At 31.0% G+C, this 27,746-nt stretch overlaps 2 protein-coding genes, 1 long non-coding RNA gene and 1 pseudogene across 6 annotated transcripts in view; 2 read left to right on the plus strand and 2 right to left on the minus strand.

The window, feature by feature from the left end:
• The window catches only part of LOC143191497 (putative RNA-binding protein EIF1AD pseudogene), a 97,200-nt pseudogene that overhangs the window by 5,697 nt on the left and 63,757 nt on the right, over positions 1–27,746 (minus strand). The gene's annotated exons all lie outside the window — the stretch shown is intronic.
• LOC143194046 (uncharacterized) lies at positions 4,784–8,684 on the plus strand. The gene is made up of 3 exons (XR_013005170.1): positions 4,784–4,917; positions 8,368–8,490; positions 8,544–8,684. It is a non-coding gene; the product is annotated as an uncharacterized LOC143194046 (long non-coding RNA).
• LOC143194051 (uncharacterized) lies at positions 19,925–21,001 on the minus strand. The gene is made up of 2 exons (XM_076400605.1): positions 20,903–21,001; positions 19,925–20,813 (listed from the first exon to the last, which is right to left on the minus strand). The coding sequence occupies exons 1-2, from the start codon at positions 20,919–20,921 to the stop codon at positions 20,059–20,061; spliced, it is 774 nt and encodes a 257-aa protein (XP_076256720.1). The 5' UTR covers positions 20,922–21,001; the 3' UTR covers positions 19,925–20,058.
• The window catches only part of Nplp1 (Neuropeptide-like precursor 1), a 39,154-nt gene continuing 38,919 nt past the window's right edge, over positions 27,512–27,746 (plus strand). For both annotated transcript variants that reach the window (XM_076396359.1, XM_076396451.1), the window contains exon 1: positions 27,512–27,673. In XM_076396359.1, the coding sequence (XP_076252474.1) occupies positions 27,602–27,673 (72 nt within the window). In that variant the 5' untranslated portion in view covers positions 27,512–27,601. The remainder of the gene's footprint in view (positions 27,674–27,746) is intronic.

Genomic DNA, 27,746 nt, shown 5'->3' on the forward strand with positions numbered 1-27,746 from the left:
TGCCCATATCCTTAGTCAGAAAAGAAGAAAAATGGATAGAAAAGCTGTAAAAGGGCGCCTCATAGGATATGATGGTGATGAACGGTTTAGAATTTGGATTGAAAAGGATCAAAGCGTTATTTTATTGAAAGATGTATAATTTGAAGAGAAACCTGGATGTTGCAATGAACATGTTGAACTACCATTTCAAGATGTGAAACCAGAAGAGGAAGTTGTTAATGATGTTAGTTTAGCTAGTAGTTTAATTCATTAGTTCGTTTATATAAAATCTTCAACTGTTTAGATAGGTGTATTAAATAAAGCTCTTTGTTAAAACTAATATCGGTATATCAATTAATAATCGCAAAATCTCAACAAGTATTATACATTCTGGGAATTTTAAAATAAATGTTCAAATAGTAGATTATTAAAGGACATATTTCTGATGTAAGAATTGTTATAGAGAGCAATCTTGCAACATTGTATTGCGGTAATAATATTCTTGACAAAATTTTGGAGATAATACATTTTAATTTAACGTTAGGACTAAGATAACAGACCATATAAATGTGTGAATAAATTTGAATAAATCTCCGTAAATAAAACCTAAAAATGGATAATTTAAGTTAATTCAATAAATTTTAAATATTTTGGTAGTGGATCATGATGATAGTCTTAAAGATAGTACCATTGAAATTGAAAACACATTAATTGTATATCTTATATTTTGTCACAAATTAATAAAATACCCAAATGATTAAAATAAAGTCTTTTTTCTTAGAAAGTAGTCTGGCAGTTGGACCTCATCGAAGGCATTAACGGCAATTCACCCAAAAATTGCGAAATTGACTTCACAGAAGTTATAAAATAAACTGCAGGTATAAAATTAAACAATGGAGAATAAATCATTAAGGATAAGACATTAAAAGATCAAGTAGTTAAGAGTATGTTTCCATTATAGAAACACAATAACCGCCAACTACAATGTTCCAAGAGCAGTCGGTGCGAAGTCTTGCGAGGACGCTGCGAGGTCAGGATGGAATTAATTAGGTGGATGCGTCTACTATATATGGTTGCATAAGTAGATGTTTAAAATAGTTTTCTGTAAATTGTAATGAGAGCTACGGCGCATGTTCGTTACCAGCACAGGACGCCACTCGGACAGGATGAAGATCCGCCATCTTGAATCATTTTGTATTGTGGCTTTGACCGAGTTGTTTGTAGAAATAAGTAGAGAGCAATTCAGTTGAATCCAGTGTTTTGCCTAAACACCTTCACCAAATCGATTCTACAAAATCGATTCTAACAATTTCAAAAGCTACGAATTAAATGTTTCTAACACTAATTAATCAATGGTTTTTGATATATGGATTATAGTCGCGTCAACCTCTTTGATATTTCATTGCTTGAGATTAGCGATTAGCTGACTAGGAGGCATTTCAGAAGGTTTCCGGATTTACTCAACCTGGTTACTGGAGTACCTCGGATGAATTTTATACTCTTATCTATGAACTATTACAATTAGAAACATACATTTTCAACCATGCTAAAACAGAATTCCAACCTGCGATAATCTCAAAAATGGAGGACCGTGTTAGTGCTTGATCACTTACGGTTGCTATCATTTTTATCACTAAATATGTGTGTGGTTTGATATATTTGTAGTTGTTGACAGTAGCGGGTAGATTTAATAATTTGGCTAGGCACGAACAACTCGTGTTGAGCAATTCTTTTCCTATCTCACCAAATATTTAGCGAGTTATAAGTCTTATAGATCAAGTTATCACTCCTTGCCATAAATATTAAACAATTTTCAATAACCCCTTACAACATTTTCAAAATGTAATAAAGCAACGTAAGATAAAAAAGGATCTTCTGGTATCAGTCGGCAACTTGTGCAAAATGGAGCTTGCAAGAAAATATTAAATCCCATTTCACTCACCAAACAATTTTTGAAATTGTACTAATTGTATATTTTCCATTGCCAGGCGCATTCTCCTAAACTTCTAAAGAATGAACTATTTCAAGTGTTCACTCGGTAAATATAAATGAAATATTTAATTGCATTTTACATAATTTACTGTTTTAGAAATAAGTCTGAGAAAATATACATGGTAGGTCAGGTTGCTGAACGTTATGGCCACAGAGTTATTATGTCTTCCTCCCTATTACTGTATATTTAATCCAATTGAGTTAATATGGGGCATTGCAAAGAATTATTACAATATATACAAACATTCAGGTCGAGTAGGATGTTCAAACCAGAACTGTCTGGATTTATGGAAAGAGGCATTGTCGAAAAGTAACACCTTCAGTTTGGATGAGCTTGGTCATACACATTGAAGAACAAATTGGACAAGTGGTAGAATCGTGAACAAGTTTATGATATATTTGAAATAAAAAGCTTAGTTACTCACTTGATTGGTGTTTATGAAAGTGACAGTGATTGAATAAAACTTTATAAATGTTGGTTTAAGATTCAATGCCGACAATTACCAAGACAGGGTGATGATCTAAAGATACTTGATCTGTAGGAAATTGTATTATAGAGTGTGCAAGCTTTATGAGCACGTGTGTTATTATTCAGAATATATATGAAATTTGGTTAATGTAATTTGGTTAAATGTATGAGGAGAGAAATAATGCTAACAGTTTTGCAGATATTGCAAATGCCTTAAGGAGAATGCAGTGATTAAATATCGATTTATCAAGAAAGATGTATACAGGTAGTATCAGCACAAACTAAGGAGAAATATAATAATATCAAAATGATTTTAGAAGGAAATATTACATTGAAGGAATGAAGCCGAAGGAACTAAGCGTAAAAGGTAAATATGCTCTCTAATGAAAGTAAAATAAATTACTCAGATATTCAATTGTATATAATTGTATAATTACGTGAATTAGGCTTTTGAAAGATAGCACTACTTAAAAAAAACGTGCCTAGAATTATGTGTCACCTACCTATATTATTGTGGAAAAAACTTAAATGTAAATATATTATAATACATATATATAATAAACAATTCTAACCTATAAATTATTGTGGCTGTATAATTAATTATAGTATTAAGTTCTTCAATAACATATGCATTAGATGTATAATATTAAAATAAATTATAATACCTAACATTTTTGTTTCATTATTTTATTTAGATTAGAATTTTGTTATATGTTAAAGTTAAAATGTATTAAAACGCAGAGTTGATGCGGCAACATTGCGACGTTTTGACAGGTCACGTAGGTACACTGCTCTTTTGAATTGATTGTATGATTGAATTGTTGACAAACCATTATTCTTCGTTCGACACAGAGCCAGAAGGACAAGAAAAAGTTATAGATAATGATGTCAAATAGATGTCACAGCACTTCTACGACATTTTAGTTAAATATTTATGTGTATTTGTTACAATGAGATAAACAAGAAACTTATTCAATAACGGAAATTACAAATATCGAAAAATAGTACTTTTGAATAAACTGCTATGTACTCATCCTTAAAGACTCATGATCAATCCTGATTATGCTTTATGCAAATGTTACAAAGTGTATAAATAAAATATTTTATTTAAATCCTATTTTCTAATTATCCTCTAGTAAATATTCCCTCTTGGCAGGCTCTTATGTCTTTAAGGTTCACAAAACTGGGCTATAACTTTATGTATGGTAATTTGAATTTGCAGTTGTGAGAGTTCTGTAATTGACCAATAGCCATTGTTAGTCATCTCTTGTCAATTTATAATCGCTGTGTTCCGAGTCTTAGTTATTTCACCGAAAATACCTCCCAGATTCATGCGTATTTACCCAAAAAAAATGTAAATCTGCTTATGGGATAAGGTTCTTGGAAAATATAATATTCTCTCAGGATAGGGTTGTATGCCCATTACGTTACGATGCTTCAAGAAAGCATAAGCATCAACTATACCTCTTGAACATGAATGTTTATATTCAAGAGGCATAGTTGAGAAACAAACCATCGTTTTGATTCACATCAATGTAACTAATTGGATTAATATACAAATAGAATAGTACAATGGGTACTAATTTACCACCAAGTTTAGCCCAAAACGTTAGCCTCAATCATTGTGGGTCATCAAGGTAAACTGAAGTTGGCGTCAATTTGTCAATCGCTGGTAATATAATAATACAAATAATAGAGGCCTAAAGGCAGTTATACTTCGGAGCTATCGATTCACTATTGTTTTGGATGGACTATTAATAGAATACCTCAAAACTAATTCATTCGATCACCTTTTCAATACCAATAGACTAAATTTTGATTTATTAAATATTTGATTTTTCCAAATAATTACAAATAAATGTTTTGTTAGCCGGCTTGATGGCGCAGCGGTAAAGGCGACAGGACGGTCCTCCCACTGCTGCGATAGTCGGGAGTTCAAATCTTGCTGGGGCATGGTCGTAACATTTATGTTTGTGATTGTTTAATATTTGTGATTGTTCTAGGTAAGAGTATAAAACCCGACAACTAAAATGATGCCAGTTACGCCAAGCTGGGTAAGACCGGAGGTCTTCTGGAATGATTTATAAAGTTGGTCATTCTCCAGTCACCCTACCGACTGCCAGCCTACCTGCTAATATATATATATATATATATATGGTATATGGTATATATAAATATGGTATATAAAATTTAAATTCTAGCGTAAGGATAAAAAATAAAGGACATACAAACATAGAGAGATAACAAAATTAATGATATTTCTGAAAATTTTCAAAAATACAAGTTGATTTATTTATTAAACTAGAACGGAATTGCACATCTTGAAACGGTGCGGCACGCTTTGTCGTTTTTTATTCTCAGACCATACATTTCTTAATCAGTATTATTTTTATGGTGGTATCGAGCACACGTAGTTGATAGAAAACATCTGCTATTTTAGGGTTGAGTTTATAATTTAAGGCAGATTAAATTGCATTGTGAGTATATTTTATAAAATTTATTATTATTGGTTACATTTTTAGTAAATTGATTTTACAAATTAAGGGTCTGTGTATGTAAATTTTCTTAAATGTCTAATCTTGAATCTATCTTTAAATTGGTGGTATAAGTCTTCTGTTGTAGAATTTTGTCATATATTTTGCATTTTTACGATGTTATAAAAGTTTATATTAAATTTCCTCTTGCATATTTTGAACAAAATGCCTTAGAGATAAATTCAACGTTTGTTCATTCTAGTTTGATTTAGCTAATTCAACTTATATTTACCAAAACTGTAAGTTGCTTTTGGTATTAGTATATTAGGTATTAAGTATATCGAATTACGATTACAAATACGTTTATAACATAGTTGTTGGCTGCATAGTATCATCGATCACGACTGAAATAATTAGATATAGAAGATATGATGTTATTATGTTATCGTTGAAGACTAATTCTATTTTTAAGATAATTGCAAATAAACCAATTCTTATAAAGATCCGGACAACGTATCTATTTTATTGTATAGTTTGGGTGGTAACAGGAATAATGAATGAACTGATAATGATGGAAAATATCAATGATTCTATTTAACAATTGTATGTAATATAATTAATAATAAGCTAGAATAGGAGTTGGTCTAAACAGGATAGCCGGAACATAATTTATATTTTTCATAGGGTGTGAAAACAAATTCTGAGTTTTTGGGAAGTTTAGAGTTGTATCCAATAAAACTAGAACGGTGTATTTGTACATTGTTAGCCGGAAGTTTAACTTTTAATCCAAAAAATTTAGAAAAATATTCGGCTTCTTTATTAGAAGTGAAGACAGAAAGCCCTAATAAGCCTGATTTTATTTTGCTAGGTTATCTGATCGAATTTTTATTTCTATAGCGATAATTTTTCTTGAATACTTGATTCAAACATAACGATATATATTTAAAGTAATCTTTGATGATATTTTAATTCGGTTTGAAATTTCAATTTCACGTATTCGTACATTTTCGGCGACTACATATTTTGATTCGACGAAAAATCTACCGTCCTAACTTTTGATAAATTATTTCACTTAAGTCAATATTGTTATTACCGATTGTGCAAAGACTATTTTGAATATCAGAGTTTATTTTCGAATAACACCAATAGGATGCAATTGAAGTAGAAATACTGGGTTAACAGGTTTCAGTAGGTTCAGCTTTATAGTGTGAAAATACATATTATTTACATCAAATATATTTATAATTTTAAAGGGACATAATACTCATATCACAACTAGTTATTCAGTAACTAGCAATATTTCCTTAATATTGTTCTTTGACGATGATTGATCTTTGATGGACATACTTCCATTGACACATTTTACATAAATTTTGAACGGGTCACCGTTTTTTCACATATCTAAACTACATATTTAAAAGCGCTTTTCCTTACCACTGTTTGACGACGGGTAAGTTCACTGCGATCGAGTAATTGTATACTTCAACGTTTTTATGCTCACATAATCTCATTAGATGTTTTTTTCGCAAACCATTCAATTTCTTCGCTGACTGTTGGTATCCTTAGTTCCTTTTGGATTCTTCTTCTAATAATAACCACGGAGTGTTAATAATGACCAAGAACCTTGCTTTGATAATTCTGAATTATAATGATCTAGGATTTATTTGTGTACGTCTATTCGCACTTTGCTATTCAGATTGTTATCCAAGAAATCACCACATTTTTTAAGTCTCATGCGAAGTTCTGCTCAGAGTTATTTATATTATACTCAAATTTATTCAATTCAGGTCATCGTCTTACAGGTGAATTGACAATTACTTGACCGACTTGAAAGTTTTTTTTTTGGTAGAAATTCTAGAACGTTAATTTATCTTTTTCAAGCTTGTTTTTCAATTTTTGACAATAATTTTGTAGCCTGTTTAGTAAGAATAGTTTTAAAATACTTGCTATCATATCAAGATCAATTTTGTTGATGTCTTGTTCTTCTTCGAAAATTTCATAAGCTTTTTTAGTATTTTAACGACCAGAGAATAATTTATCTCTCACAGTCCCGTTATGAAACCGTTTGTTGCGTGCAGCAGATCACTGTAGACTATTTCAAAGCCAACAGACACCATACTACATGAATTTAAATGTTTATTCTTGCTGCGTTTCTACGGCATTTTAGATAAATACACAAGTGTATTTGTTTTTCATACGCCTTAACTTCGATTCTTTTATCGTTTTCACAATTCGGCGTGTCACTGCAATTTTGATATAACACTAAATATATTGTTAAATAATTATATCTAATATTTAATATCTGAAAAAACAGTTCATTCTGTTTAAGTTTAAATAATAAATATTACGATGTGTTTTATATTGCCATATTACTTGATGAAATTTATTTTTTTTTTGCATTCGAAGTAAATCATGTTAAAACCTAAAAATTAAATGCAAGCAGTTTTAGAGAGTTCTTAAAATAATAATAGTTTTCGTCCTAGTTTCATGTCCAAAGACAAACTAGATTTGCTTTAGGTTACTATTATTAATTGTTAATTAAATATGTAATTATTATATTCAGTAAACTTAAATATAGTATTTTTAATTTATGTTTTTCAAACTTAACTATTGAGCTTAATTTTGTAGAATATTTTGTACAAGTGGTTTCAAAATTATGTTGTCATAAATGCCTGCCATCATTTAAAGATCGACATTGTTGATGCTTTGTTGTCCTTTTTCGGAAATTCCACAAGTATTTTCAGTATTTTGATGAGCAGAGAATAATTTGTCTCTCACAGTTCCATTATGAAAGCAAGCGGTTTCCGTGCTGCACGTTTTAACACTGTAGATTCTTTCAAAGCCAAGAAACGCCATTTTTCATCTACTGCATGAACTTTAATGTTTATCTTTGCTGAGCCTTTTATTTCATGCAAAATTAGTTAGTCATCATTCTTTATTCCAAAGTTCGTATCGTTTGATATTGTCTCATTATGCATTGTGATTTACTAATTCCAGTTAACCAAAATATTCGTGAGAAAAAGCCGTATTTTAAAAATTTGATTAACAACATAATGACATATATTTATCTAACTTATAGAGAGTTGTTTTACATTTGTCAAGGCGAAAATCTATTTCAAAATGTCAAGTACATTTTTCAAGTAGAAAAGAAGCTGATTGGATTAACTTTCAATACCGCAACATCCAACTGTGTTTTTTCGAATTTTATTCATCTTAGTGTATAGTAATATTCTCAGTTTTTTAGCTAGTGAATTTTCTTCTATTAATATATCTTATCCAGCTTACCTATTTTTTTAAAATTTCATATTGTTGGATCTATTGGAGAAACATTGAATAGACACCAATTATACAAGTAGTTCTTACGTGTTTCGCTATATGGCGATTCGTTAAAGATTTCATCATCAAAACAGAAGCTTTTGGTACTTTCTGAAATATTGTACGTTTTTTTTATAGGATATATTAAAGCAGTATTGGCAACATCAACTCTGTGATACCAACACCATTATGAACGACATAAATACGAGTAGTAACGAAAATGACGTGCTAGAAGAAGTTCAGCCGCAGCCTACTCCTGAGGTATAAGTAAAGAGGTAAATTGTTATGCATTGATTATAATCAGGTTTTTGCAGGACACGCCTAAAATGAAGAAATTAAAATCCAAAGTAGATCGACAACTAATAGATATCTACTTGATGCGTCAAAAATTTAGATTACGAATGCGTCCTCGTCGGTTAGTAAATGAATTTTAACTATGGCCTGACAACTTCTACCTTTTGGTCATCTACCTTTTGTACTTATGTCTATCATACTCACTATGTTATCATTAAATGTTGTTTGTTTGCCTTGTTAATATATTCTATATGTTATATTATTATTATATGCTGTTATATTTTGTCAGCAGTAAATTTGCTTTTATTAATTTCTATTAGAGTATTTGTAACTATAAAATCCTATATGTAGATATATAATAGCATATAATATATTTGTTCAGTGTATTTATTTATTACGTTACTATTACCATATAATTTAATAAATAGTAATATTACTATAGTATTAAGCCATACGCATGTTATTCATTTTTATTTCTTTAGAATAGATTCCATATTAAATAAAAGCAATACTTAGTTACAAAAATAATTTGTTTTATTATTTTTAATCATAATGTGATTTACTTACAAACTAATTACTTAATTGAATTAAGTAACTAGTTAATATACTATTTACACGAATTGGAATAATAAAAATAAAATATATTCCATCGTTTTCTACAATTGCTTCTAATATTTCTGTTAACATGGTAATACCATGTCAAAAGAACGATGTTTCTGTGGCAGCGATCTAATCATCGATCAATTTTCGCTCTTTCAGCATTTCTAAACCATGTGTCTACGAAGCCATGCTGTATCAATCTGCATGGTGCCATCAGGTTAATAGCGATAAGTTTTACTAATTCATCGAAGAACTTTGTCCTGGTACCGTTGTATTTGATCGTCGGGTTGATGCCTTAGCAAAATGTTATAACTGCACTACATAAATATAACTAAGCTTTACTGTAAATTTTCTTAATTTTAGTTGAAACTGGTTAGTCTTCTGACTAACCAGTACAGTTGTTTAATATTGAGTTTAATTTCTCAGCTTTAGTCTAATGTGATTTTTCCAATATAATCCCCATCGAGATGGATGGTGAGGTATTTTATAAATTCTTTTCAATGAGGATTTTGAAGGTGTGCTCCAGGCGGAGATGTCTTTGGTTATAATGCATTTGTAAACTTCTAGAAGCATTTTATGGGCTTAGATCTTACCTACTTAGGTCTTGATTTTCCATAATTTCTCAATTTCGATATCTGTCTGTTCGCACTGTATAATTCAATACAAATTGTTATTTTATGTAGAGAAATGTCAATACCAAATAATTTAATGAGTTGATTTAGCAGCTTTTGTCACTGATATTTTGCCAATTCACATAGATACCGCTGATAATGTATGCAAGCTAGGTGCATACATAAAAGCATGCATTTTGATTTTGTTATGTGATTTTCTTCTGTTGTTCAAATTAGCAAGCATCAATAGTTCATTAAATTTTCATCGAATTGATTTAAAATTGTGAGTGTTTAAATTTATATAACGTAGCTTTCTAAATGAATTGTGTGTCTAAATAAAATCTTGTGGTAGTAAGTGGTAAGTAGAATCCCTAGCGACAGCCCGTCTTCTATAGAAGTAATGTTTCAATGAATTAAATATTTCTTTGCTCTATGCGATATATAGCCAATTCAAAGAAGCAGTGGATTCACGTCATTAAATTCTGACGTCAAAACGAAATGTTGGCGCATTTAACGTATATATTTAACGCGTTTTAGTTTATTTTGGCTTCGACATATAACAGTATTTTAATATAAATAAAATAATGAAACAAAAATGTTATAATATATAATTTAGTTTAATATTAGAGTACTTCTAATGTATATATTATAGAAGGACTTAAATCACAGTAAATTAAACGTCCATAATAGTTTATTGGTTAGAGTTTTAGAGATTTTATGCTATTTACATTGAACTCTTTTCTAATCCACCTATATTGTTCCCTGTAGGCATAATCGACCTAATTAATAATTGTATATCTAAGTAATGAATTTTATTTACATTTGAGAATCTTTTTATGTTTAGATCTTCTTCTTTTTGTTGCTGTGTTTTCTTGTCAAATGATTCTGATGTCACTCTATTTCACCTTAGTTTCTTCTGTTACTACCTGTCGACATTTTTCTTGATAAAATTAGATTTAATCACTACATTCTCTTTAATACAATTGTCATATCTCCAAAACATGATCATATATATTCTGAACAATTACACAGATTTCTATATACATAAATATTTTAACACGATTTTATTACGACTTAATACGATTTTCTAGAGTTATCCTAAAGTTATCCATTGTCCTGGAATTGTGAGCATTGAATCATAATCCCACATCCAGAAAGCTTCATTCACTCATTATCATATTATGCACCACTATACAAATCAACAAGTAAGCTCTTAATTTCCAATGTAACACTAGTTCACAATTCCACTGTTTGTCAATGTCATCTTCTGTATGTCTGATAGAGTTCATCCAAACCGAAGGGTGTAATTGTAGAGTCCATTGATTTCCACATATCCATACGGTTCTTGTCTGAATATCTTTCTTTTGCCCGTATATCTGCTGTAGTAATTATTTGCTACATCCCATAATTCGATTTGGTTAAATATGAAGTGTTATGAAGGAAGACGTTACAATCTGTGGTCATATTATTCAGTCATCTGATCTACGGTTTTTTTTCACAGATCTCTAAGAAAGTATGTTACATAAAACACAATTAAACATTTCATTTATATTTTCCAAGTGACAATCTAAAATACTTCATTCTTTAATATGGTATCATCAAAACTTTTATTTCTAGCATGAAGAACAATATATCTGTAATTAATTATTAAAACATATTATGATTTAGAAAACCTAATCAAATGTTATTCTAACTTTTACCTTCTTCCATCAACTTCTGTTTTCTTTTTATGCGCATCTTCCCAAGTGAGGTAAAATTTATTATTTTGAAATACTTATGTTTATACTAAGTAATTACTTATATCCCTCAAAGAGCTTCATACCCCTAAGCTTTCTACAGATATTTTCCATACCAACAGTTTTATCTGAAATAATTGTATTAAATTATGTTTATATTAAAAAAACCACCCATCGTTTTGATACATTTCATAAATTTAATCTTGAATAGAGATAACATCACGATGTGTAGATACATTATTTTCGGTGAATCCAAAATTATATCATTTCTCTTTAATTTGAGACATTTCAGTTATAGTGACCATACTAATATTCAATGCAGTTGCAACAAAAATATTTCCAATAAAAGACGCAGCAGCTTAACATTTAAAAATATCAATAATAGGTAAATTGAAACTCGGCCTGACACATAGATGGCGCTATAAGAATTAAATCCATACGTTTTCAGTTAGCCCAGACCCTTAAAAGATGCGTGTACAAATTTGACAGCGGTTGTGAATTATAGCATTTTGAGTAAAGCAACTTTTGTTATTGTGAAAAAAATGGATAAAAAGGAATTTCGCATATGGATAGAATATTGCTTTTGAAGGAAAAAATACAGTTGAAGCAAAAACTTGGCTTGATGCTTTTCCAAAAAATTGGGTTTTACCTTGGTAGGCCGAGGACTTTTCAAATGATTTGTTACTTACCTCTCTAAAGCATTTTGCAGTCCAATTAAAATTTGTGATATTGCTAAAGGTAACGAGAATATAAGGTCGATTATTAGTAAAGTGTTGCGACATCATTTGGTTTTAAAACAGCTGCAAATCTTCGCAAATTAGTTTCTTAGAGTGTCTAAATAGTTTCAAACGAAATGTTGTCCCATTCTTGGAACCAGAACCATTGATTGCCTCAATGATGCTGGACATGGAAATTAAAATCCAGGGAAAAAGGTCACAACCTGTCAAATTCCTATACAATCATTTCGCAGACGTTCAGCAGAACAAACTAAGCTTCTAGCTGGAAAAGTCTAGCTACAGCTAAACTGCATTCCTGATGACATTAAAGGATTAATTATGTTCATAAAGTATGCCATGTAATCGGTATGAAAATGTCGGGTGTGGTTATTGAAAAGTGAGCTCTATTCGTTCCAATAAAACAGTTAATGTACGTTATTAAAATTTATGATGTAATGTTGCCGCATTTTAATTTTAATTTGGTTTATTTTGACATAAAATACTAATTTAGATAAAATAATGAGAAACAAGAATAACTTTATAAAATATAATTATTTTATTTATTTCATTATAACACATCTAATGCTTATATTATTGAAGGGCTTAAAGTACAGTTAATTAAACAGACAAAATAGTTTGTAGATTAGTGTTGTTTTATTATATTTACATTGAACTCCTTTCCACACCACTTATAGAGTAAATTTCTAATCGTGTTTTATATAATGGTATCCCCTGAAGGCCTAATCCACTTTATTCAATTGTTTAATTGTTTCATTGTTTATCAAATTAATGTATTTTACTTTTATCGGAGTGTTTTTTTTTGTGGAGTAGTTCTTGTTCCCTTCGTTGGTTTGTTCACTTGTCAAGACTTTTTGATATCACTATATTTCATCTTTTATTACTTGCGTAAATTTTTTTCATAAAACGAGATATAATAACTGCATTCCCTCTAATTCATTTTCCATATCTGCAAAACAGTTAGTATGAATTCTCGCCTCATAAATTCTAACAAGTACTCATGTATATTTTGAACAATTACATACTCTACTATACGATGTTCAATAATGAAGCTATATTAATTATATACTCATCTTTAGTTGTTTTCCCATTTTTCATTCTGCGAAAGTAGAATCGTTCGTAGGTAGACGTGTTTCTTGGTTGCATCTAACGTATTCTTCTTCATTTTATAAGCGATGTTATTCACAGTACCCACAGTAATATTCAGCGCAGCAGCAACACGCTAAAAATATTTTCAATATTTATAACAAGCAACTTATAATATTTAATATAATTAATAATTATCTCTGTAACGGAATTTACGGGCAAAATGGGGCTTTCATTATGTCGTTCCTTTTCGAAATAACTCATTAAAGCCACAATCAGTTTGTGACCCTGAATATTTATTGTTTGTGGCATTTTTAAACAAAGTGATAATCAAAATTACCAAAGTACTAAAATAACGTTTGCCGGTTTATAACTTGTAGTAATTATAACTGATATTTTGAATAATTTTGCGTCGCGACAACCGAACGACTTAGACTGGCTTATTCTTTTACGTTTTCGAACTTACCAGACTGTATTGTGTCTCTTTTTAAATAGAATAAAATGAGAAGGAAAATATTGTATGATTTTAAAACGAATTTTTAAATTGTGACAGGCAATATATTAAACATATTGATGACGCATATACAAATAAACTTTGAATAGATTAAATGTAAAATACGTGAAATATAAGAAAACATTGAGTGGATTTTTTTATATTAAGTTCTCAACACAATCATAATTTAATACCATTAGTTCAGAAGAGGCTGTTTGATCCTGTAGGAAGGAGCATTGTCTACAGTAACCCCTTTGGTTCGGATAAACTCTATTACACATACAAAAGAAGAAATTAACAAATCTCGCAATCATGAATAAGTGTTCCATATATAAGAAATTAACAATTTAGTAATTGAATTGAACTAATAGTGAAAGTAAGAATGACTGAATAAAATGTGGGCTTGTGGGTTAATGCTGACAATTACCAAGACAGAGTGATAAGAGCGGAAACAACTAAATATGTCTATTTAGTTAATATGAGTTAAATGTAAAACATCATATAACATGTAAGATTAAAATGCGTAGATATGTGTCTAACTATTCAGAATATATATGAGCATATGGTGGGAATATATGAGGGGATAATTCAAACTAATTCTTTTATAGATGATTTGGCTAATGCATTAGTCGAGGATACATAGCTGTACTAATATCTCCGGATATAGCGCATGCGCATTTTGAGTTCCATTTAATTTTAAAACAGAAAATAATCCGAGTTTGGCGCATGCGTACATACAGCTTTATTTACTAGCATTTTTTATCCTGAATATTAGATTTAACGGCAAAAATATCTATAAGAAGGTACATACGTTCAGGAGGTAAATAAAAATGGTAAAATACTGGAAATAACAAAATAATAAAAATAATTTCTATATGTTTTTCTATATTCTTTCCTGTCATTAGATCACTAGGGTGTCGTTGATTGTTTTATATTCTGTTTATTTGATTTGAAGTCTACTTTTGTTAGCATATTTCATTATTTCATAGTATCGCTGTACACTGTTTTTACAACTCAGCAAAATACTGTCTAATTTATACTTCTTTGATTCTCTTTTTTTCGAAATTCACTTCCTCCGACTTTCACTCTCAACAAATTGTAGCTACATCTTACCTATAAAATCAAATTTAAAACACTACTTAAATATATTATGTTTAAAGTAAATGTCTAATTATTACCAGTTACTACAATTGTTGCTACTTTTCTTGATGGACAAACTTCATTAATGACTTAACTACTTCCTAAACAACAAGAATCATTTTCTTCTCTGTTCTTGTTATCATTAAATTTTGGCATATGTTGATACCTATTCATTTAACAATCCCACTATAAATAAAATTGATGCTGTTTGGATTTTGTAACTTTTACTAAAACCAATGTTAAACCACCAAGAATAACACAAAAATTTAATTATTATTGCCATAGAATTATTGATGCAACATAAAATTTAAATATTCTAGATTTTTTGTTGTTTTGACTTGATCGACTGTGCCGATCAACTCGAGAAGAATGTACAGAAGTTAATGTAATATTATATGCAGGAGAGTGCGCATGTGTCAAATCCGAAAATATTTGTGAAGTTGTGTATCCTCATTAATGGGAATGCAAGTGTTAAATCAGAAGATATACAGGAAATCACTAGAATTTTGCAACAAAAATGTACATGGGTAGTAACAGAAGAAAATAAGAACAAATATACTCGCAGCAATATGACGGGACAAAGAAATGTGAGATGAAAACAAGACAACGAGGGAAACCCGAACTAAATGTAAAAAGGTAAATATGCTTTTCAATGAAAATATAATGCGTTATTTGAAATAAATTTGTACACACATATCTGTGCACATAAATCTTAGCAACATTTCCTGCAGTTATCATACTAATTCTTTACTCACCTTTATTTGTTTTCACTCTCATGACCCTGTCTTAGATATTGGCAGCATTGAATTATATCATATTCCAGAAAGTTTAATTCAACTGGATAACTAAATTCCATAATTTGTCAATTTCTTCTTCAATGTATCTGATCGAGTTCATCCAAACCGAAGGTGTTATTAACCATTATTGTTTTCAGCATGACATACAATGTATCTGCAATGAATTATTGATAAATGATATGACTAATAAAACTTAATCAATTGTTATTCTAACGTTTAACTTTTTCCATAAACTTTTATTGTCAAAACACTATTTTTATTATAATCTTGTCATGAGTGACCATTGAGTATATTTGTCCCCTTCTGAAATATCCATGTCTCATCTAAATACATGAATTGAAATAAGACTTCCTTCATTATATTATATGCTTTTAACAATTTCATTCTTTTATCAGCAATATCCAGAATTTCATTATATCTTTTCCATATTTTTCAGACTAACACTTTCGTTTGAAATAATTGTATTGAATTATGTTAATACTGAAAAACTACTCACTGATTTTATATATTTCATATATTTATTCTCTGATAGATCTAACATCACGCTGGTCTTGATTCGTCACCCGCTTCGTATGAGGGCGGCTTTTTTTTCGGTGAATTCAACATTATATTTTCTATTTTTCGAGATATTTCGATGTCCGCGTCCATACTTATAGTGAATGTAGCTGCAACATGCTAAAAACTAACGAATTTTACTGGCAAGAGGGGGTCTCCCTTATCTCGAGAGATATATCAGAGACGCAATTTGTTTTGTATGGCTTCGGAACTTTCAATCAGAGTAATAATAAGCAGCGATTTGAAGTGTATCAAATTAAGCAAAGTATTAAAACAACATTTGCCAGTTTATAACCTCTTATCACTATCGCTTTAAGGAATTTTGCACACGTTCGAACTTATCAGACAGCATTGTGTCTCTTTTTAGTTAGAATAAAATGAAACAGAAAATATTATTTGATTCTAAAACGAATTTATAAATTGCGGAAAGCAATACATTAAAAATCTTGATGACATATGTACAAAACTAATTTGGATATACTACATATATATTATATGTTATATTATAGGACATAATCATTAATTTTGTTTTCTTGAGTAGGCCCATAATAAATAGCAATTACAACATCAAAACCTCATGCTTTATGGTATAATATTTTATTATATTATTCTATAAAGTTTTTGTTTGACAATTGATATCTTTAATCGTTAAAAGCCACCAAGAGCAACTGTCCATGACAGCCAATTATTTTTACCTGTAGTAATGTAGTTTCGATTTGCTACTAAAATTTACAAAATAAAAATACATTAATTCTGGCGCACTTTATATTTAATCAGAAAACTAAGGTTTCCAGTAACAACTTGTTAGTAAAAAAACCGCCTATTCCTCCCGAAAGATGTCATAAATCATCATTAGGATATCGTCAGTAGTATCGTTAAGGGATCTTTCATAAAATTACATCACATGCAGTATTCATAAATTTTTATCGTGAAATGTATATTCTTCCATTATGCGTTATATTACATAAGTATTATCACTTATAATCACTTATTAACTTAACTTATATTGATTATGATTTGTGATATTTATATTATCACTAGCTGACCCGACAGACTTCGTCCTGTCAAAAAGATTTGTAATGTGGCAGTTTTTGTGATAGGGCGTTGTGAATAAAAAATAATTAAATAAAACATATATAAGGATTGAAAAGTAAGTAATCTCTTTATTGTTAATCATGTGAATCATAATTATTATTATTATTATCATTGTAGTGCTTTGTGGTATACGATGTTTTTTGTTTGATTACCTGGCGCATAGATAAACAAATCTGATGGTTTTCCAACACGGGAACAGGCAACATACAATTGACCATGTGAGAAACATGGGTTTTCTAGATTAATACCACAAACACTTAATGATTGCCCCTGGGACTTGTTTATAGTCATAGCAAAAGCAAGCCGCACTGGAAACTGTAGTCGTTTAAACTCAAATGGCACATCAGTCGGAATCATTGGGATGCGCGGTATGAGAACATCTTCTCCTTTATACTTTCCTTTGAGTATAGTTGCTTCTATCACATTGTTTAGTAATTTTTTTATCGCTAACCGTGTACCGTTGCAAAGACGCGGTTGGTTGATATTTCGCAACATTATAACCGCCGATCCAACCTTTAATTGAAGATTGTGAGGTGGCAATCCTGGCAAATCCAGCGAGTTTAAAAATTCCGGTGGATAGTTGACTACATCATCTTGATTAGTAGCCGAATCAACTGATTTATATATCCTCAATTCGCCTGTAATTTGTTCTTGAATTTTGAAATTAATTCATTTACATCTATGTTTCCTGCAGCCAGTATAGCTCGTTCGCTCAACCAATCATGGTTTCTGTAATTTTGAGAAACATCTGGAAACACCTTCTGAATAAGTTCATCTTTTGATCGAGTTAACTGACAAAACTTTGAGGAAAGTTAATGCAGCCAGTCAACATGTCTATAGGAAATTTGCCATTACCAATGTCAATGAGTTGTTTAGAGAATATGTTTCCAGATTGGTCATTTTGCAACTCGACACGCATATTCTTGCTTAAATGAAGTACTTTGACATGTTTTCACAAATTGGAGGACTTTAGACATGCATTGAGTTCATCAGCTGGCGTTGATCGTGGAATCACTGGCAATGTTTGACGAAAATCTCCTGCTTATAAAATCATTGCACCACCAAATCGGTTATTATTGCTACGTAGATCTTTTAAGGTTCTGTCTAAAGCCTCCAAAGATTTTTTATGTGCCATCGTGCATTCATCCCAAACAATCAATTTACATTGCTGCAAAACATTTGCCATTGCAGAGTTCTTCGAAACGTTGCAGGTTGGAGTTTCATTGCTTTCCATATTTAATGGCAATTTTAGTGCTGAATGGGCTGTTCGACCGCCTTCAAGCAAAGTTGCTGCGATTCCCGACGAAGCGAGTGCAAGTGCAATTTTATTTTGTGAGCGAATTGTTGCTAATATTAATGAAATCAAAAAAGTTTTTCCTGTAAAACCAGGTGCATCTAAGAAGTAAATCCCTCCAGTTTCATCATTTGTTACTTTCATAAGAGTTTCAAATACATACTTGTACACTGTTGTTCATTTAACAGTGGAAGATTTGTTTGAATTAATTCTTTCAAAGCGTTGAGATCATACAGTCTTTCTCGATGCAACTCTTGGTTAAAAGCGTCATGCATTGGACGATTGGGCGCGGTCAGGCTTAATTGAATTAATAGTTTGTTTGACGTTATCAAGCACATGTCCTCAATTAAAATCAATGCTTCATTGTAAATTTCTTCACTGATTTGTATATTTGGATTTCCCATTCTATTCCGTATTTGATACAAAATATCATCACACATATAATCTTTGTACCTCATCCACAAATCAATTGGGTTTGATGGGAAGCATGTAGATATGATTATAGAAAACAATGTTCGTATTTGATGAGCGTGTGATCATATTACAGCATCATTGAGAGTTTGATCCCAATGAGCGTCATTTTCAAGCAATTGCAAACGTTGACAGGCTTCTCTGTAGGATCCACACAATTCACCATCAACAGTTCGTAACTGTTGGAATGATGTTGGGCCACGTACATTGACTAATAGCAGTCGTAAATAAAAACATTCATCATTGCTTGGATGTACTGAATAAATCCGGCCAATCGCATCGGTGGAATATATATCTGTATATCCTGGAACTGGTTTTCCTTGTTTCCGTCGTATAAATCTCCTTGAGGATTGATTCCAGGTATAATATTTTGGCATTTCAGAATATAGCAATGTTTGTGCGAAATCATCGTTTTGGCATGTCTCAAAAAAACTGGTTAATGTAGTAGATGGTGGCTGAGCAGCTTTTTGTACTGCGTTCTGTGCTGTAAAATACACTCTTTGTCCATTTTCTAAATGCACAGCTAAGTGAACAACAGAAGGGTGTCTCTCATGAATAGGAAAAGAAAATATTCGCCAAACTGCTTCATTACTACTGACATAGCGGCCCATTTGGTATTGGGTAACTTCATCATTAGAATTCTCTGCACCAATTCCAATCACAGCCATATCACTCCCTTTGGTTACATATTTGCAAATGTATTTAATCGATTTCACTGAATGGCAAGATTCAACGTTGATGTGTGCTTTGAATGTCTTTGATAAAATGGGTGAATACGGAACAATCCAACGATTATCTATTTCAATATCTTGTTGATTTAATTTGACAATTGTTGATTTTCCATTGTCTGCTGTCGATCTGCGACGATACAATGGATAACCGTCATTACCAGTAATTGTTTCCGATATTAATGTCCGTGGATATCATTTTGAACATTTACCATCCATCATACACGGTGAATTTTGATTAAGAGTTCCACAGGGACCATGTATCATGTTTTTGATAACTACCTCATGCAATCCAGGATCTACTTGTACATTAGGGATTTCAGCTGATATCACTGCATCAACTTCATTTGGCCTTATCTTTTCAACCAACCAAATCAAAATGTGTGCATGTGGCAATCCTCGTTTCTGCCACTCCACAGAATACATCCAGCAGCGTGTCTCACCAAACACATTATGTTTTACGATGAAATTCATTAAAGATTTCAACTTTTGTCTAAAGACTCTGGCTGTAATATCATGACGATCAATGGGTGATTGCCCAGGGAATAACTCCTGCTTAATTTCTATCCATTGCGGATTGCATGTAAATGTGATGAACAAATCTGCTGTACCATAATGACGAACATACGACATGGCATCTTGAGCATATTCGTGCATATGCCGAGGGCTTCCGATGTATGTTGCTGGAAGAATAGTCATCCGACCGACATTCTGTGCATTTCCATCAGTATTAATCGCATCTCGAAGGTGAATATACTCTTCAGATCGGAGTTTGGTTTGATTCAACCTGATGAATGTTAATCTCTCCGTTTCAATTTTAACATACATGTCAACAACATATTTGTGATATAATCGCCGACATTTCAATATGTGATTATCTTCATTTTCCCGAATCATTAGGCGGTATGAATAATAGTTCATTGAACTGACTTTTTTGTTGGTTTCAGAACCTGTAAACAGATTTTGTTTTAATAACATTCAAATACATAATATAGTGACTGAGATATTATCGCCATAGCTAAACTAATATTTTAGTTACCTGTAATGGGATTTATCATTTTTATTGATAAATCGTAGCCATCTTCACCTTGCCAAAATATAATGGGATATTGCAGTGCATCATATGAGCGGTGTGTTTCCTTTATACGTTGTAATTGATCATTCCGACGATGTAAAACAATATCACGGGATTCCAAATTTTCTCCAACTACAACGATAGCAACTTCATCAATAGTTGGTGCATTAAAACGTCTTGTATGTTGACCTGCAGGTGTTTTATCAGCTCTGATTACAATTTTGTGATTATCGGATGGCATCAGATCCAGGGCAGTTTTAAACAATATAATCAATCGATTGTGTTGATGAAACAAAGTTTGTAATTGTTCTACAATAGACCTCTTTACTAAATTGTTATGTGCACAACGCAGATCAATTTCTTGTGGTGAATTGCCCATAAAATAAATTTGCAGGAATTTGTTGTCGCTATCTGACACTGGTAACAGTGAACCTGCTCTGTCATATATTTGCCCTTGTATCTGTAAATAAAAAAAATATTATGGTGTGGTATAAATTAATGGATTGTCAGTGATCAAACTTAAATAATATTTGATCTTAAAAAGTATATATTTAGTTTTAACTAATATCTATCAAATATAAAATATAATAAAAGTGTCACTGAAACTGAATCACCATATAATATGATGACTAAGTGATATATTTCCTAATGATTAAGAAATTGAAGATTAGTAACACATCTTAACTTTGGTGACAGAAAATTTTGTTCGCTAAAATAATTATGAGTAACTTCTATAATACATACCTTGAAAGTTGGCATAAAATTTTCCCGAACTGCATTTGTTGCCCCAAATGAAATCATTTGAAAGCAATTGTTATATTGTTGGATATGTGTCAAAAAGTGTATAGAATCTGTTCCTATTCCTGAAACCAATGAGTACAATGGTTCTGGTGGTGGATCCAATGGTATCAATTTCACTTTACCATTTGCGCAACACAATCCATTGGCTTCGTTTTTGTATTTTAATGCCTTACAGTGTGAGCAAACCAAGTTCATAGAACCAATAACAACACATTGGTAGTTACTGTAGTCAATTGACACATCGTAACTGAAAGCAGCTGGATTCAAACTTGCGCGATTATTAGTTGAATGTCGCGCTCGCGCTTCACGCGTTTGTGATATCCGAATTCTTTCACGTTCATTTCCGTCGTCACGTTCTTGTGCAGTACGATTAGATCGGTAATTAGCTTGGTTTATAGCATTTCTGGTTCTTCTACCTAAATTGCTTCGTCTTATAGGAGGCATATCAAATATAAATTATTTTTTCACTAATCACGAACTAAACAAACACTAACTAACTAAACACTCTGCACAAAACACGATATACGAATTTGTTTCGTGTATCAGTTGACAATTCATCTGTCATCTGTCAAAAGTCATCTGTAACAGACAACTTTTTTTTTTAAATTTGATATGACTTGAACTCAAATCCTTTTAAGCCGTACGAATTGTTTTATTTATTTAAAATTTGGATATTAAAAATAATAAAACACTGTTCGTAACGCGATTTTTGTTTGACTGATGTAATGACGTGGAAACTGATGCATTTTATCTCGCGTGCCGAAACTAATACAAAAGAAACGCGAGTTTCGGAACGCGACATTAAACTCCTCCAGCTATGTATTCTGTGCTCCAACGCACACACGCACATTGTTTTGATAGATATGATCTTTGACGTTAGGAACACACCTACATTGCTTAGACAACAGTAAGTGCTTGTAATTTAATATGAACTTTATACCATAGCAAAAAAGCTCAAATTGACTACGTTTTAGTTACAAATCATTTGAATGGGAAAAAGAAAAGGGCTATTTTTAGGGTTTTTCCAGCAATAATTCTAATTTTTCTCGCCGTAAAAACCATCCTTGAACTTCAACGAATATTTTGAAAAGAGATTTGGCCAAATTGGTCCAGGCGTTGTTGAGTTATGCGCTTACCAACACATTTTGCGATTCATTTTTATATATAAGATTAAAATCATAAAACAAAATTTTTTTAAGTAGTTAATTTTTTTATCATTCTATTATATTGACATATAATATATTGATACAATGCGTAAAATTACTATTTAACATAAAAAATACCTATTTATTTTTAACGCTTTTTTTGTACCGATGAATTTTTTAGGAAGAAAAATTTAAAGAGTATATTAAAATGAATTGAGTAGATAATATATAGTTGATTATGATGTATTTGAGCTATGGCGTTGTTAAAAAGTCTTTTTATAGGCATTATGTAAGGCGTTACTTTTATCCATCGTATCCATCATATTATACGAGTATAATATATAGCGGAAAGTTGGCAATAATGGGAAAGCTAATATACTTTACACCGGACATCTGAAGCAAGCACAATATATATGTCCACGTCCAAATATGGTAACACCAATACTATTTATATAATTGGTAAAAAATCTCATTTCGGCGAAAAGGTATCTAGAAATAATTCATTATATAAGATTTTAGTTTTGTCAAGAATCAACGGAAATATCTTTCAGATTATTTTAACTATTTTTTAAATAAAATAAATCTGCACTTTCTCTATTGAACTCAGTAAACTTTACTTTAAATGAAATATAATTAAATACTTAAACACTTAACTGCTATTTAACGCATCCAGATTAGTGTCTTCATAGGCAATTAGCATAACTGGTTAGACCAGGTAGTATCATATATTTCGAGTCTGAAGGTGTGAAACGTAGACTCTTACTGTATCAGTGTCCAAAGTATGTAGCGATACAAAAAAATTAGATAAGTGTTCTTAAGAAAGAAGCTAACTTTGGCCTTGATTGTAAAATTTCCTCCCTTTCACACTCACCATCTTAAAGAAGTAGAAAATGTCATACAAATGAAAAGGTGTGTTACTGATTTCATATATAAGCATGAAGACAATCCAGTTGAAGCACGTCCAAAACATTCAGTATAAGGTTTTGGGAGATTGTGGATTAACCAAGAGAGACCTAGCAGTAAAACTTTGGGTTATATTAAAACAGAATTCAGTTGGCAATATTATCTGAAGTATTGATTCAATCAGCCGCTAATTTTTCGTTAAAATAAAATTGTTTTTAAGAACGCGTTAGTTTTAAGTTCTACATTTTTCATAACAGGCTTAATCGATATATTAAATAGGTGTAATAACAAAGGAATGTTCGGTTTTAAATTCATTTAATTAACCGCACTCAACTAGTATATCATGAAACAAAGACTTCATTTATATTAAAATGTGATTGAAGTAACTTCATAAATAAATCGCCACTTTTTTCTGTTGAATAGTTTTTAAGTAATTTAAGATTCTTATTTTAAACCTAAAATGATTCATAACCTATATCTCCCCTCCAACCATGTTTACCATAATGACCTCGAATTAAAATAAAATGGTATAAAATATATCATTGCAAAAACGTTGGTTTTCTCACAGAAGTCTAAGAGGGCTTCATTTCTAATATGATCTCGGAGAGAAAACTTAAATGGAAATAAAATTAGCTTTAAATATTGCACCTGAAAGACCTCAAACTAACAGTTTTCAGATTGTAACAGTATACAAGTTTGGGGGCCATTCAGAAGGATTGATAAGAAAGCATTATAATAAATGAGGGTTTTAGTCTTGTTTATAATATTTCCTCTGTTACACACTCGTTATATCTCATATAGGTGAATTCCTGCACTTGGTCTAACAGGAACCCGTTGAGATTTACAAAAGCAGGCGACACGCCAGTTATCATAATAGGCTCTTTCTGAGTTTTTCCTTCATTAATTTTTAATTGATATTGCTATGCACTACGAACTATCATAAAGATTGAAATTCGAAATTACAAAACAGAAATAATTCGAATCTTCATAAGGTTGGAAAGTATAGAGTGGGTACAGTAGTGTCTTGTAAACTATTGCTTGTAATATACTCGCAGTTTTTTTATCTTAATTTTGCATCATATTAAATACGTATGGCCAAATAATTAAAACTGAATCTGTTAGCTTCTTTAACTCTCCTTAAACTCTTCTAAAACTCTTCTGGATGTTTGTGTAACAATAATTACAATTTTGCATATAATATTTCAATAAAACAAAATCTGAGAACATTTTATACTTTGACATTAACTCTCTTAGACAGTTAAATGTCTATTTCTAAAAAAATAAAACATTGGTACATTGTTACAACTTTATAAGTAGAGAAGTCTGTTACGTCGTTGTTTGATTCGTGAGTAAATGATTTTATTGACTGGATTGAATAGAATTGAAGCTGAACGAAAATATATTATTATATTATGGCAGATGTTTAGCTGATATCCAATAAGTTTTATATGTGTTCTAAACAACCAAATGTTTTCAGTTAATTTATTGTTATTTTGTCAGTTTTAATTTAGTTTAGTTGGTACAATGTATTGTATTCATTATTTTAGACTTTTCCTCATCTCTCAGATGGCTATATATCATTTAAATTTTTCCGATCAGCTTGCATATGTAGTTGCATAAATAGTTGTGGGTAACATTTTAGAGACATAATTTCCTTAAGCTGCAGTTGTTTATAATTAATTACAAACGTTTCTTGTCCGATTTTGCTTTTGTTTTACTTGTTGACATGTGAATATACAACAGTCAATGACTATTAGCTTGAGTTCATATGAAACTACTTCCTTTCCTTGAACTTTTATAATGTTTCTCATTTTTGTTTATTGATATAGCAAACAGCAATGTTTATCAGCTGTCTATATATTGTTACTAATTACATCTTACATCAGATATGAAGAATATTAATTTTCAACTTATTTTACTACTACTGTTCTGTTATCTGCAAACGAAATTAATATATCAGTATATGTATGTATTATATCAGTATGTGTTTCCTAAATTAAAATAAAACTACTTAAGCTAAAGTTAAGAACATACACTTATACACAAAACAACACAACACAACGCAACTTTATAGTAAAACAAGTTCATCTTATTTAGTTTGCTTCAATTTTCTGATTTCTTGCGTGTTGCTTTATTGCTTCCACGTTGCTGTGGTTTAGGAATCTTATTTCATATATTATTGCGAAATTTTGCATAACTTCCTATATCCACTTGATTTCCAGGTCATCGTGCAGCTCTTCGTTAGTTATGTAGCGATAAGCATTGGTAATTAATGATAGGAGTTTGTTTTGGGTGCGTTGGATTACTAGTTGGTTTGATATCTTAGTACAACTTCATATTGGCATTTGAATTCATATTGGCACCCATAGGTACAAATTGACTTCATGATTGACTAATTATTCAATCACTTTGATTTTAGGTCAAGTTCATCTTTCGGCTAGTCAGTACAGTTGATTGACTTTGAGCCTAATCTGCTCAGATTTTTGTCTACTATGATGTTTCCAATTTAATCTACCATCGAGATCTATACCGAAGTATTTAGCTGATTGTGCTTGAGGAATCAGGTATCTGTGAAGTAACATAATTAGATTTTTATCATTTCGCCGCAACCTCTAGCCGAAATAAATTTAATATTGAGAATGTTCCTTTATGGGATACTCTAAATTTTCTTTCGATTATATATGATTTTACAGTCGTTAGTAATTCCGCGGTAGCAATTTGCTCATTTTGTAAATTAATCCCAAATGCCATACCCCGTCAAAACCTTGTGAGACCTCCAGGAATATTTCAGGACTGGACTTGATCGATTGTCGAGTGGTGATTTCGAAATCCAAACTTGATATCCGGTATTTTTATAGAAGTTTTAGTACATTTTAACATCACTTTCTCAAATAATTTTCAAATAATTTTGATATCGCAGGTATATCGATATATAATATCATTTCATGTATGTTGATTATATAGTTCTTAAGTTAAAAATTGATTAAAAAATATCAATCGACGCATATACATACTCATATATGATAACTACTTTGGCTGTTTTAATGTTATCACAATAGAAATGCAGTAGTTACAGTCGCTAATAATTTGGTATAAATTTCATTAACTTACGTGTGGCATATTATTCGAAAACTAGATTCAAAATACTAAAGTTTTTTTTTAATATAGAACAATACATTTTCATTAATGTTTTCGATGAATTGTTGATGAATGAATGCCATGTTGTAGTTTTTAGGTGATTTATATTTAGTATGGTTACTTAGTTCATCATGATTATATTAACGCCTGAATAAAGCTTCTAAATTCTGCAAATCTATTCTGAAATAATGGTTTTGTTCATTGGGTTATCAGGCACTAAGTCTATTTTATGGTTTCTATTAAAACTCACTAATTATTTGTATTAATAACGCAATGATTTTGCACCACGTTAACTTTTTCTTTCTTTATTGGATTAACTTGGATAACAGAGGAACTGTAGTTTCTACAAAACAACATATCACATAGTAAAATGTATCGCATAATTCAGATTAGACTACATCCGAACCCCTAATAGACACCGTTTATTTAAATTAATTTTCTAAATTTTATAAGAAAATGTTGCTTTCGGTCAACATCTAATGCTTTCGATCTTTATTCCGGCCTTATTAGGTCCTTTTAGGCTTCGACGCGAAAGTGCGGGGGCGCTCCTGTTATAAAACAGATGGAAGCATCACGACGCCGACAGACGCCCTTGGCGCCAGCGTACGTGTTGCATCAGCCAGCAACAGTTTGCGAATTTTATTGATAGTTCCGTTCACGGACTCTCGTTTGAAAAATGGGCAACCTGGGGTTGGTTCATGTTGCTTTGTGGTGTGCTTTAGTGGCTTGCGCCCTAGTCGATAAGAAGGTAAGTGAAAAAAATAGCAACAAGTTATTACATTTTTTTAGGAGCTTTTTTTCTTTTATGAATTTATTATAAA

Source organism: Rhynchophorus ferrugineus, unplaced genomic scaffold, assembly GCF_030347505.1.
Source record: "Rhynchophorus ferrugineus isolate W39M unplaced genomic scaffold, kcgeb_rfMv2 rfM1, whole genome shotgun sequence".
In the NCBI taxonomy this organism is placed as follows: Eukaryota; Metazoa; Arthropoda; class Insecta; order Coleoptera; family Curculionidae; genus Rhynchophorus; species Rhynchophorus ferrugineus.